General features: G+C 39.6%; 1 protein-coding gene across 10 annotated transcripts in view; it reads right to left on the bottom strand.

Annotated features, from left to right (window-relative positions):
* EYA1 (EYA transcriptional coactivator and phosphatase 1) overlaps positions 1–13393 on the bottom strand; it is a 162717-nt gene that overhangs the window by 115986 nt on the left and 33338 nt on the right. For 3 of the 10 annotated variants that reach the window (XR_008628668.1, XM_004602394.2, XM_055129181.1), the window contains 3 exons: positions 6241–6313; positions 5782–5927; positions 1522–1659 (listed from right to left, as the gene is read on the bottom strand). Coding sequence is in view for 9 of the 10 variants with exons in the window: in XM_004602394.2 (XP_004602451.1) it covers positions 1522–1659; positions 5782–5927; positions 6241–6313 (357 nt within the window). In the remaining variant the exon portion in view is untranslated. The remainder of the gene's footprint in view (positions 1–1521; positions 1660–5781; positions 5928–6240; positions 6314–13393) is intronic. The other 7 variants (XM_012936060.2, XM_055129182.1, XM_055129186.1 and 4 more) reach the window with 5 other exon arrangements.

The raw sequence follows: 13393 nt of genomic DNA, 5'->3' as shown, positions 1-13393 counted from the left end.
TCCTTCCTTCCTTCCTTCCTTCCTTCCTTCCTTCCTTCCTTCCTTCCTTCCCTCCCTCCCTCCCTCCCTCTCCCTTCCTTCCTTCCTAATAAGGTATTGGGTATTGAACACTGGTCAGATGGATGCAAAGCAAGTACCTTACCTGCTGCATTACTATCACTCCAGCCTTGCACAAAATCTTTATTTAGGGGACCAGAAAGGTGCAGACCCCTCCATTTCTAACCAACATCTACATATTTCTGTCATTCTTCTAGACAAAAGTCTTTATAAGTGATCCCTGAGCTCAGAGACAGGAGTAAACCCTGAGCATTGTCAACCGTGGCCCCAAAATAAGAAATAAATTTTAAGTGACCTCTCTGAAACTAATGAATAAAATGATGTCAATACATTCTATTTAAGTCATTTCATGTTGTAGTTCCTTCCCCTCCCCACCCCATTACTTCCCACAAAGTTTGAATCTCAGGGTAGGAGAGATAGTACAGCAAGTACTCTCCCTCTGCCTTGTGTACAAATGACCCCTGTTCCATCCCTGGCACCACACAGTCCCAGAGCACTGCTGGGAATGAACCCTGAGCACAGAGCTTGGAATAGCCCTGACGTCTTCAGGTGTGGCCCCAACTAACCCCACAACAGCAAAAAAAGTTTGACTCTTGACCTTCAAAATGTCCCTAAGGTGATGAGGCATTGGTTAAACTTTCCTACATCACTAGTCAAGGACATGAGGATCTTGTAGTTCCTCAGAAGCAAAATGACATGGATCTACTTAATGATAGTTGCATCTTGGGAAGACACTAAACTTTGGTCACAAGCATTAAGAACTCCTGGTTTCAGTCCTGATTTATTTTTAAACTGATCTGTGGTAAGAAATAGATGTTAGATTGCTTTAATTTTGCAAGCATTATTCTCAACATTTTACAGACACATTTGCATGATAATAACATGATAATAACCTGCCTATTGTGTTCCTGAAAACAGCTATAATGTCAACTTTCAGCTGCCATTCTGTTTGACTTATCTCTAGTTTCTAAACCTGAATCCAGTTCCTGGCTCTGGGAATCAGCATCTTTGAGCAGCAGTCCACACTCTTTTAGTCAATATAAATGGCATATTCTAGTTCTACAGTTGTGACAATGAAAACGGAGAAAACAGCACTTTTAGAAATGTTGGATGGCTGCACTAGTGCCAAAGTTTTTCATTTTATTTTTTAGCATATACCACACTACAATCTCTTCGCTCATGGACTTTAAAGAAGGCAGAAAATGTGAACCTTACAAGAATGTTCCAACTTTTTAAAAAGAACATTAGGAATTATCTAGTCTATTATTATGAATATAATATTTAGATGTTACAAATATGCACATTTAAGGCCTGAAAGGACACACTAGAATCAAGCAACCTTGCTCTAAGCCACTCCCCTTTGCAAAACCCTTCACCACTTATACAGTTCATGAAATTCTTCTAAGAAAGAAAATGTCAGTCTGCAGGATTAAGAAAGGAAGCCTCCTTAGTGTACATACAGACCTTGCATCTGGTAGCTGTACGGTGCCTGTCCAGGTTGAGGCGTGCCAAAGCTTGTGCCATAGCTGAGAAATCCTGTCTGTCCGGGGGACTGAGACTGTGACAATCCACCTTCAGTCTTGATGCCTGCCCACAATGCACCTAAATCAGTTAGTGACAGCTTATCTATCTGTCCATTTTCAAAAGCTGGTAAATATGCAATAATATTCCCAGTAACTGTTCATCACAAATACTTCCCCAAGATTATCTTAGTAACAGTATGCAGAATTAGAGTTAAAACCCTACAAATAACTTGAATTTGTTTGTTTGGGGCCACACCTGGCTGTTTTGAGGGCTGACTCCTAGCTCTCCACTCAGGGTCGTCTCCTGACTGGGCTTGAGGGACCATATGGAGGGCCAGGGATTGAACCTGGGTGCACAGCATGCAAGCTAAGAGCCTTACCCGCCAAATGATCTCTCTGGTCCATAATTTTAATTTTTAAATTTAAAATAATTAAACTCAGGATTTTTGTGAACCTGAATGTTTGTCTCTTTGTTCTCTGAATTCCATTTTCTATAAAAATTTAACTCCAGTGACACCATATCTGTATTTGAATACTTTGCTTAGTTCATCTCTTTTATAAGATGAAAAGTCATAATTAAACATGATATTATTCTGAGAGTTCTATAGTGATTGGCATCAAGATTTTTTAAGTGACTATTTAGACCCTCTACCTGCACAGCATTGTTTTTCCACGTTTTCCCCCTAGTAGTTGATTTTTGTGTGTGCAACTCAGCTGATTTCAGCAGAAAACAAGCTTTGAAGTCAGAGAGAAGCAATATTGGATGAGAAGCAATATTGGACAAGCAATGCAAGGATGGAGGGTGGGGGAATTTGTTACAAATATTCATATTATACCTGAAAGTAACAAAAAGGATGCAATATTAAAGTTCTGAATCTTGTAGAACACCATAGTGATTTGTAAACAAACAAAGTTGACCGATAGTTCTGTCCCTTGCGTTTTCAATTATTAATTCAACTATTATTCTTTCAAGTGTAACCTAAAGAATACTTGCTTTTTACTCATGTCAATAAGAAATAAAGTATCTGTGGTCAAAAATACTTTCCAAAGCAATTGGGCTGACACCCTCACCTCGGGACCTGGATTTGGAAGTATCACAAAGGGCTCAGGCCAGGATCATAATTAAAGACAGTCATGAATGTTAACAACTGCCCTTAATTCCACAGAAGGCTGGGAAGGAAATTTCTGCCAAAGGAATTCACATTTTTGAATAATTTGACTTTGCACTTAAGATAAATGATATCTTTGGGATCTAGAATACACAGTAGTCTCACTGTTTATTTCCATTTTAGGGGAGTTTCATCGGTAGAAAGAAGTTAGGTAACTTTCCTCAAGCAGTAGAAAAATCTGACTCTTGGCGGGGAGAACACACTGTAATTCCTCCAGTATCTCTAAATAACCCCATAATAACCTCCATTTAAGCCTTAATGTTTTTTAAAATGTGTTTCCCCATAAAGGCAAACTCTGAAACCAATCAGAGCAATGAATAATACACAGACATGTGTCAAGCAAGTCAAGCAATGAATAATATATATGTAGGTCTTTCTCATTCTCATTGATAATGACTCCCCCTGCTCTCACTTCAGGCTCTAGAATCTGCTTCCAGTCTACCCCTGCACGACCTCTGTTTGGACCCTGGCAGTTTAGGACACAAAACTTTGTGATTAGGATAAGGTAAACTATGAAGAAATAGAGACCACAAGCAGAATGACCTCTGACTTCTTCCTCAACCTGACAAATTCAACTGGTAGATTCCAAGCAGATCATGAAGAACAGACGAGCTCTTCTTTCCCACTGATCAACTGTTCCAACTAAGAAACAATTTGCCTATCTTCTCTTATAGAGTATGAGTTATAATTTATTGGGCACAGCTCAATGCAGAAAGTCCTCTAAGGACATCTGAACTTTGACTGCCCACATCAACGCTCCTAAACAAAGGCCAGAGAGAGTGTGGGGGTTAGACGCTTGCCCTGTATGCGTCCAATCCTGGGTCAATCCCTGAGACTTTATATGGTCTATCTCCCAAGCAGGCCCAGGAATGGCCTCTGAGCAGAAATAAGTTCTAGGCACAGCAACGTGTGGCCCAAAAGCAAAAAATAAAATAAAATAAAATAAAATAAAATAAAGTAAACCCTAAAGAATGTACTCTGTTTTCATGAGCAAGACTTGGGGAGAAATCTACATATTTTTTTCAATTTACTGGTCCAAGAAAAATATACTGCTTGCTCAGTAGCATTGTGTGTATATATCCTTGTCTTCAAGCCCTCTCCCCCCCCACCCCCCCACCCCCGCCAAAAAGAAATGCTAAGGTGCTAAGGACCTATATTCATACCCAGAAGATCTCTCTAAGCACGGAACACTAAAGAACCAAAGCCTTTCACAGCAAGTCATTCTTGCACCACCTTCCTGACCCCCACGGAGCAGGCTAAAATCCTCTCTCTTATTCTGATTCTTTCTCCAAACACTCATGAATCACAACCCTTTGAAATAACTCTTTCAGACAACAGGAACGTGCAGTAATAGATTAGAACTGGAATAATTCCTACCCAGAGCCCAGTAACTGGAAAAGGTTCTTTCCATAGCTGTATGGGAAATGTAAGGAGAGAACAGTTGTGTGGGAGAGGGAGATGGTGCCTTGCCCTGTTTAAACTTTTTACACCTGAGGCCACCACTTCTCCTGTACCTGGCCCATGGGTCAGCAGCTATTACCAAGTGGTGGACTGGTAGCCTTCAACTCTTTTTACACCTGCAGACAGGTGGTAGAATGCTGGCCTACAAGATTTTAGTACTGTTTATAAGGAAAAATCCACTTATCCTTCAAAAGATCAGTTTACAATGAAATGTCATGAATATAAATTGGGGACTGACTTCACTTACATTAGAGAACTTAAGCTATGCAATTTGAATCACTGATCCTTTCTTCTTTTAGCAAACACATCATTGAAAAGTAAATTACAGATACATTTTAGACACAGCTAATACTTTGAGTAAGAGTTATGGAACTATAAAAGTAATTCTGGAAATCCATTTTAAGGTTGTGTATAATAAAGTCTGACTTGAAAACACCTAGACTACAAGCATTCAGTTCTGATAGCTGTAATAAAACTGTAAGGGGTGAATATATCAGTTACATTTTAATTTCTTTGTGTTTTGTAAGAAATTAATCAATGTTTAATTTGATTTGGGCTCTAGACAGAATGAACAGTAATAAAGTGATATGCAATTTATTAATGAAATGCTCATAGAGTATTATTTTCAACATACTACATAAAAGAAACTCACAAAATAATTTTGTAAAAGGATGCACAGTGAGAGTATTTATCACAAAAATATAATTCTGTGCAAGAATCACATTTATTCTGCCTATCTCCCAAACCTCCACATGCTTTTTATCCAATTGAAAAAAGTTCATTTTTTCTTAATAAAGTGATTTTTTTTATTCAAACAAATAGCAATGTATTAAAAAATAAAGTGCTGCAATTCAAGTGAAGATAGAGAATTTTGAAATTTCAAGGCTTTAAAATACTAAGCGTTGGGGTTTTCCTGGATTTATTTTTAATTTGCAGGTACTGAGTCTATTAACAATTGAGTTCAATTACACCAAGATAAAGATAATCTCCAGGTGGGGAAGAACAAATGGGATGTGAGCTTTCAATGTTTCCTGATTTGCCTCCTTACAGCACAGCTCACCCCATGATATATAGATCACTTTTCCTAATGGTTGATAATGCTGACATTTGATCACGCTGCCGCCCTCAGTAGGTATTAGAGCAAGGGTTTGTTGAGTTCTGTCTGAACTCCCCTAATCACAGGTCGGCATCTGATAAATAGGAAATGAATCTTTACCCCAAAAGACTTTATTCACAGAAGTTTTATCACAAATATGCACCAAAATACTTAGGATGCCAGAGCCAAGTGCTCAAATGGCAAATAAAGAGTTGAGAAATAAATGCGGGGGTTGGGGAGAGAGCAAGGGTGCAAAGATACCAGGTGATCTATTTGCTACCTGTGCCTTCAAGATAAGTAGCCCGGGTCTCGTAATCTTCATTAGCAGCAAATCGTGTTAAGAATTGATACATACAGCAGTAGCACTTTCAAAAGTAGCCCAGGAGAGGTGGTCTTAAAGGGCCACACCTATGAAACTCACACATAACGGGGCCACCCATTAGACAAAGCCATTACTCAGAAAGGGATGACTCACCATATGAGGAAATTCCATACGGCTGTCCTGGCTGTGGGTACGTGGCATACGCTGTAGCTTGTTGCATTCCTGTGGTAAACTGTGTTTGCCCATATGCAGCCATAGTTTGTGAGGAAGGGGTAGGGAGAATATGTGGGTATGGTCTGCTATTTGTCAGAAATGACAGAAAATAGAAAGCCCATGCATTAGATGGAAACATGCAAGGTAACCGATTCACAACCATATCACAAAGTCCAGTTAAGATCGTCTCTTTAATGTGTAACTTTCAAGTAGACTATACCAAGTACGAAATACTTCTAGGACTCTAGTAGACGATGCTCAAACTAAATTTGTAAATACATTTAAATCTCTATGAAACACACTTTTAGTTAAATTACAACATGTGGCCACAAGACATGACTTGAAGTGAGGTAAAATGCTACGTAGAAAAGCTATGGATTAAGAGAAGATATATCTTACTTGGAAGGATAAATTTGCGGTGGGGAAAACTGGTGTGCCGGTCGAGGGCTGAAGCTACTACTGCTCCCGATTGCTGGAAAAAGAAAACAATACACAAGAATCAAAAGCAAAATCCAAAGCATAGTAACCGAGTTTGAACAATGAGTTGACCATGCAAAATGCGCCTATTTGACCATTGGTGTCTACAGAAATGACATTTCTTAGCAATCTACCTCAGGACAAAGGTAAATCACGCAGTGCAACCTAAAGGAACAATCTACTTTAAATGAACCATTAGGCAACTCAGGCACATAAATCTCTGTCATCATGCAGTAGTGGGTTTTACAGTGGCAAAACCAAGAAATTGTGGAGCCCGAGGAGTCCTGGCTCCTACTTGGAAAGACACAGTGAGAAGGGAGGGAGGAGGATGGGGTGGGAGAACCCCCACAACATCCTGCCTAGCTGTGCACAATGGAAAAATACACCTGAGACTCTATTACCAAGAAAGAGACCCAGGCGAGCAAACAGCACAGATCCTCGTCACCTAACATTGATTTGACACTGCTATTCTGGTAAAATATGCATTCCAATAATCTGCAGTTTTCAAGCTGCCAGTAAATCCTTTTTCAACCTCCGGTGCTGAGGTGAGTGCTCATTTGCCTTTTATTTACTAGATATGCTTAAATTGGGTTTAAGTATAACTTTTTTTTTTAACAATAAAAAAAGTTTACTTTAGCATTCAAGGGAACCCTGACTTCTTTTCAAGCACATATACTTAATTCAGTATATTTCAGAAATGCAAGAACTTTTATTAAACATTCATACTAATTTGGACCTAGGGAATCAAAAATTTATTCTTGCTAATGTAAGGCCTTAAAATCACAGATCTCAATTTCTTTCAGTGCAGATAAAGATTTTCCATGCACATTTGCAAACATTATATACAAATATTTGCCACACTTATTTATACACACAGTTTTCTCACTCTATACACATTTCTCTAACTCATTTCAAACTAAAAGCCATATTTGAGGTTGGGGGAGAGGACAGCAATGCCTTACTGGGACAGAACACAGCTTAATATGTATGCAAGAGACATGAGTCCAATCTCTGCCACCATATGTGGTTCTCCAAGACCAAGAGTGACTCGGAGCAAGAATCTGGGAGAGGAGTAATCCTTGAGCACTGCTGAGTAGAGCCCCCAAACCAAACAAAACTTAATAAAAACAATATGCATATTCCTTGACTGCAATTAATTTAAATACATGTTTTCTTCTTCCATTACTAATGACTGTCTTTAGAAGTTCCATATTTCAAGTCCGCATAAGATTTCATGCACAAAGAATTTGTATATGTTTTTATAATATTGCCTCAGTACACTTATGTGCACAATTGCAGTTTTCCAGCCTGTGTTTGGAAGAAGAGTGGTAAATTGGGGCAGGAAGCTCAAAATCAGTAACACCATTCCTTGGGAAAAAACAGGCTGAATTTAATGACAATATATCTAGATTCATGCTACTCTCTCTTTTTTTTTTTTTAATCACACCAGGCAATGCACAGGGGTTACTCCTGGCTCTGCGCTCAGGAACTACCCCTGGCAGTGCTCAGGGGACCATATGGGATGCTGGGAATCGAACCCAGGTCAGCCGAGTGCAAGGCAAATGCCCTACCCACCTCGCTATCACTCCAGCCCCAATTCATGCTACTCTTACAAGCTGCCAGCCTATGACCATCTGTGTATGAGGTTGGCAGAGAGGAGACAGAACATGCACTTAAGAGATGGCAGGTCCACAGAGCTGACATCCCCCTGTGTTCTGACATATGTTGAACCAGACTCTGTCCCAGCACTGAGCTAGATACTGCACACGTGAAGACACTAAGACAAGTTCTGCTGTCGCATGTGGGGAGACCAATGCACAGGTAAACAGCAGTGAGAGAATTAGTTCAATACCAGCGAGAGAACAATCAGACCACAAGGACTACCACTCATTCAGGTCAATGGTAATGACACCATTTTCTGCTCCCTTATTCTAAGACTGAAAAGAGGACAAGGACAGAGGAGATCTATCCTGACTAATCACAGTTTTAAATAAGCATTTTAAAAGCACAAGGACAGCATCAGGAAACTCATGCCACCAGAAGAGTCACAGGAATTCCGTTTATTACTCCCTAGCTCTATCCCTGTGTTTCAAAATCTGTCTAACGACCCAGGAAAACATCATAAACTTAATATTTTAAAAGTAGTTTCCATCCAGAAATTTTTTACAAACAAGTAGAATACCATAAGATACCAGGTCTTTCCAGAATAGAGTAAACTGTGGAAAGTCTGATTTAGATCAGATGCATAGTAATATGTATATATAGGAAGATGTTTGGGGGCACTACAGAGCACGGTAATTAAGTATAGTTTCTGGAATCCAAATTTAATTTCAGCTGAGATTCAACTTCCAACTCTTCTATGTGGTCTTAGTCACTCAGTCAAGCCTTCTAAATGTTGGCATGATGGCAAAAATACTACTTATACTTCAACAGACTCTTATGAAGACCAATGCGATCATCAATATAAAGTACAAAATACAATAACATTTTATATGATAAACGCTCATCTCAGATTCCCACTTTCCTATTATCTTTGTCCCTAAAATTTCTCTTCCTTCTATATTTTTAACTTTACCTGATGGACAGTCACCACATGTACAGAAAAAAAATGCTTAAAAGCAGAATTCCTTGTCCCCAAATACAATTCAGGATTGCCCTGCTACTTAAAAGCAAACTGTTCCTATTTGGAATGATTTAGTAAGTTGTTTGGAGGGCCTGGAATGCTCAATAGTTTTACCATATAAATTTAGGATTATAGCATCCCAGACACAAAAATTAGCTTGCCAAACAGGAACCTTCATGCAACAGGTAGTGAAGACAAATCTATGAACATCTCCAAGCAAATAAATAAAGGTAAACTATTCAAACTGGAATGTGAACCCATATCCTCCCGACTCTTCGCATCAAAACATACTGTCTCCACAGACACCAGAAACCTCATAGCCATCTCATTCCCAACACCCCCCCCCCCCATTATCACCCTTCCTACGTCCAGAAATTGCCAGCTGATTAATCCCGCACATTCCTTGCCTACTCCTGTCCTTGTTTAGAACTGATCGCCCTCACCTGCACTTTGGCGGGAGCATCCTGGCAGCTGTCCCTGTGTTCCACTCAGGAAAGTCGCCAGCCACCTTCGACTCTCACTGCTGCCACCACAGGGACCTTTCTTAAATGGAAATGTTTCCCATCCATCCATCGTCCAGCTAGCTGGCATGCTCACAGTAGCCCTAGCATTTACTAATGACATGAATTCCAAATTCCCTGGCAGCGTATTCTGAGACTTAAGCTTCCATTCTCCCAGGTTTACTATTATTTAAGCTCCGTCTTTTTGAGGACGGCCCGTCCACACTAAGCAGTTTCACACTGCTTGGTCTTCAATACCAGACCCTCAGCCTCACCTAACAAACACTTATTGCTCCTCTATTGAGACTTAGACATTTTCTTTAAGATAATGCTTCTTTCTCTACTGGAGAGCTGAACCCTTTGACAGCAAAGCCCTATCCCCCTGCATTACTGCAAGTGTGAATAATGGCTAGAGAGATGTTCGTTTCCTCTGTGGCCATGAGATTTCAGGGTCAAGGACCACTTCTTCTCCTTTGTCTCCTTGACACTTGCTGTGGTTTGTCATGAGGTAAGTAAACAATATGAGACCAATGAGCATGTAAGAGTTAAGCAAAGGATATTTAAAAAACAAACAAATAAAAAAAACTGTAATGGCTTGAAGGATGGTTAGAATAATTTAACTCTATTTAAGTGTACAAAATAAACCGGATTCAGTCTTTTGCCAATACAAATTGAAGTGAATATAGTTCTTTATAAAACATGTAAGAACCTCATTGCTGTCAAGTGTCTTAATGCTATTTAACTACAAATACTGCACACTTGAAAATACCAATTACCTAATGCCAGAGGCTATGTCCTCTCTTTAAGGCTTTCTCTAAATCCAAACCCCTGCAAATTCTCCGTGGCCTACAGTCAGTAATCTTTCATTTTCTGCCTCAAATTCTATTTTTCTTACTTGCCTAAATCATCTATAGCTTTGAAAACAACAACCTCAGTCCTCAGATTCACTTCAATAGTATAGTAATAGTATTACCTGAAGCCAAAAAAATTGCTTCCACATATTTATCAAGAAATATAAAGTGATTATTTTACCATCCATAAACTCCAAATTACATATTCTCCAGAGCCTTGGGATTATATGGATAATAAATTCCCCCGTATCTGTTATAGCACATTAATCCTTCAGATTCTACTCTTTCTTCTACTTGTAACATGGAAGTTATAGAAGATCCCCAAATTTTGTTGTTAAATGGGAGAGAAAAACTCAAGCTAAATAATATTCACCATTCAGAATCCACTGGGAAGGTCCAGTTAAGAAATCTTAAAATGAGCAAAGGCCTCAGTTATCCCTCCCCCAGGCTCCCTCTCACTACTGTCAACATCATTCTGCCTGACAATCAGATCAGGGAAGTTCTGAGTCCTTCTTTTCCTCCAACCATTTTACCTGAAGTTCAATCAGCTCTCCCTTCAAAATCATTCCTAAATCTGACAATTCACTTCCTCCCAACTATCACTATGTCCCAGTCATCCACATCGTGGCTACAAGAGAATGACAGGCAGGCCACTCATCCTCCTTTCTTCTCTTCTTTTTATTCTCTTCTCTACATTTTTTTTGCTTTTTGGGTCACACCTGGCAATGCACAGGAGTTACTTCTGGCTCTGCTCTCAGGAATTACTCCTGGTGGTGCTCAAGGGACCATATGGGATGTTGGGATTCGAACCTGGATTGGCTGTGTATAAGGTAGATGCCCTACCTGCTGGGCTATCACTCCAGCTTCTCTTCTCTACTTTTTCTGACTAAACTGGTACTTCTATTCCTGCCTTGGCGGCACTTCTCGATGATCATAGTGTATCACTGACCTTTGTTCTGAACCAGGGAACCCTTGTTCTTCCTATGTATAGATACTATCCACACTCTAAAGACAAAAGATGATCCCTTCAAAATACAAATTACGTGCCACCATATCTCCTAGCATCTCACCTTCTCATTAAATGCTAATAAAATAAACCTACCCCTTCATTTCACTAGAATTTCTGCTTAGTGGATGCGTCTCTGAGCATGTTCACCCTGTTCTTGGATTAGCTTTAGGTTTTTCAGAGCACTTTTCACTGCCTTTTTATGTCCATTAACACTGAACACATTCCAATTTATTATCTGTTTCCATAGAACAAAAAGTCCTTGAAAAGTATTTTTTTTAAATCTCATCTACTATTCAGGGTTATATTTTCAGCGCCTACAATTGTTGGCAGAGAAAATTGCTCAATGCAAGACTGACAAAACAATGAAGCAGACCTGAAAAAGTGTCTTTTGATGAACAATTTAAAAATAAATATTTTGTCACACTTCACTTTTTTTTTTCTGCTCAAGAAGCATTTAAAATACCATCAGACATCACTTTATACAATCAATAGCATCAACTGTCATATTATTAACAAATTAATAACAAAGTTAGGTGTCATGGAAATGGCAAGAGTAGAAAGAAAAGATATTTCATAATCCCTAAAAATACTACTTTTCAATCTTAACTGTTCTTAACATTTAACAAAAAAAATCTTGATTTTCAGTGGTAAACATGAGCTATATATTTAAAAACACAATAAGCTGCAATTTAAAATTAATAGCAATTTTCCATTCAACCACAAGCCTTGGAAAACCAAAAATTCCTCCCCACCAAATGTTCATATCATAATACCTGGGAAGGTCTCTGGAAAGAAGTGAGCTTACTGCATTCTTAATTTTGTTTTATTTTGCTTTGGAGCCACATCATGCTACGTTCAGGGCTTACTCCTGGATCTGCACTCAAGGATCACTCTTGGCAGACTTGGGGCCCTATGTGGTGACAGGGTTTGAACTCAGGTTGGCCACATGTAAGGCAAGCACCCTACCTGTCGTACTGTAGCTCTGGCCTCCATTCTTAATTTTTACAATGTTGTTTCTGCGAAAGGAGAGAGAACTACTACCAAATTTAAAATAACTGTTTCTTCTTACTCTTTGTCATTTTTTCAAATCACCAGGAATATTTAGGATGGTTTTTTTTTTGTTTTTTTTGTTTGTTTGTTTTTGGGTCACACCCGGCGATGCACAGGGGTTACTCCTGGCTCTTCACTCAGGAATTACCCCTGGCGGTGCTCAGGGGACCATATGGGATGCTGGGATTAGAACCTGGGTCGACCGCCTGCAAGGCAAATGCCCTACCCGCTATGCTATCGCTCCAGCCCCAGGATGGTTATTTTAAATCATCATAAGCAAAGATGGAAGAGTGATCACAAAGGTAAAGATCACTTTGGCCTCATCTTTCTCTTATAAACCCTAAATCCTATTAATAGTTTCCCCAGTATGGAGGAAAAGGAAGAGAAAGAGATTATAAAAGACACCTTCATTACAGGCAGAGAGACAGTTTTGGGGGCTAAGGCTCTAGCCTTTGACATGGCTGACCAGTACAAACCCCAGCACTGCACATGGTCCACTGGGTACGGAGCAAGGAGTAAGCCCTCAGCACAGGGGTGTGGCTCCCAAACAAAAACAAGCAAAAAGACATTTCCATGAGACTCTGTGCTGCCTCCGCCTTGATCCAGTTCTCCAGGTCAACTGATCCTTTCCTCTGTGTCCGACACAGAACAATCAACCAAAGAAAACAAGATCTCTAAACTCCAGTCTCTCTGCCCACCACCTCGTCACCTTCAGCCTGCTCTGTGCTAGCATGTCCTTTTCAAGCTGGGGGTGATCACCTTCTCACTTTCCAATCACAAGGACCTGAAAACAGGTCTTCATAAATGCTTCTTCCAACTCATTTGCTTCTCTCTTCCCTAAAACCTTTCTCCATGGTTCATAAGAACAATCCTTTACTACTTCTATGAGAAGCCTGTCATCTAAACACTGCCCCATCAAATGATTAAAAAAAAACTAGCATCCCACTTGTCCTCCGACAAGCCCCAACATCATCTAGGATTATATAAATACCTAACACCTTCTCTCATTTTTTCCGGCCTCCACTCTGATCTAAAGTTGTCA

Source organism: Sorex araneus, chromosome 2, assembly GCF_027595985.1.
Source record: "Sorex araneus isolate mSorAra2 chromosome 2, mSorAra2.pri, whole genome shotgun sequence".
Classification (NCBI taxonomy): domain Eukaryota; kingdom Metazoa; phylum Chordata; class Mammalia; order Eulipotyphla; family Soricidae; genus Sorex; species Sorex araneus.
This window is presented reverse-complemented; position numbering and strand designations above follow the sequence as displayed.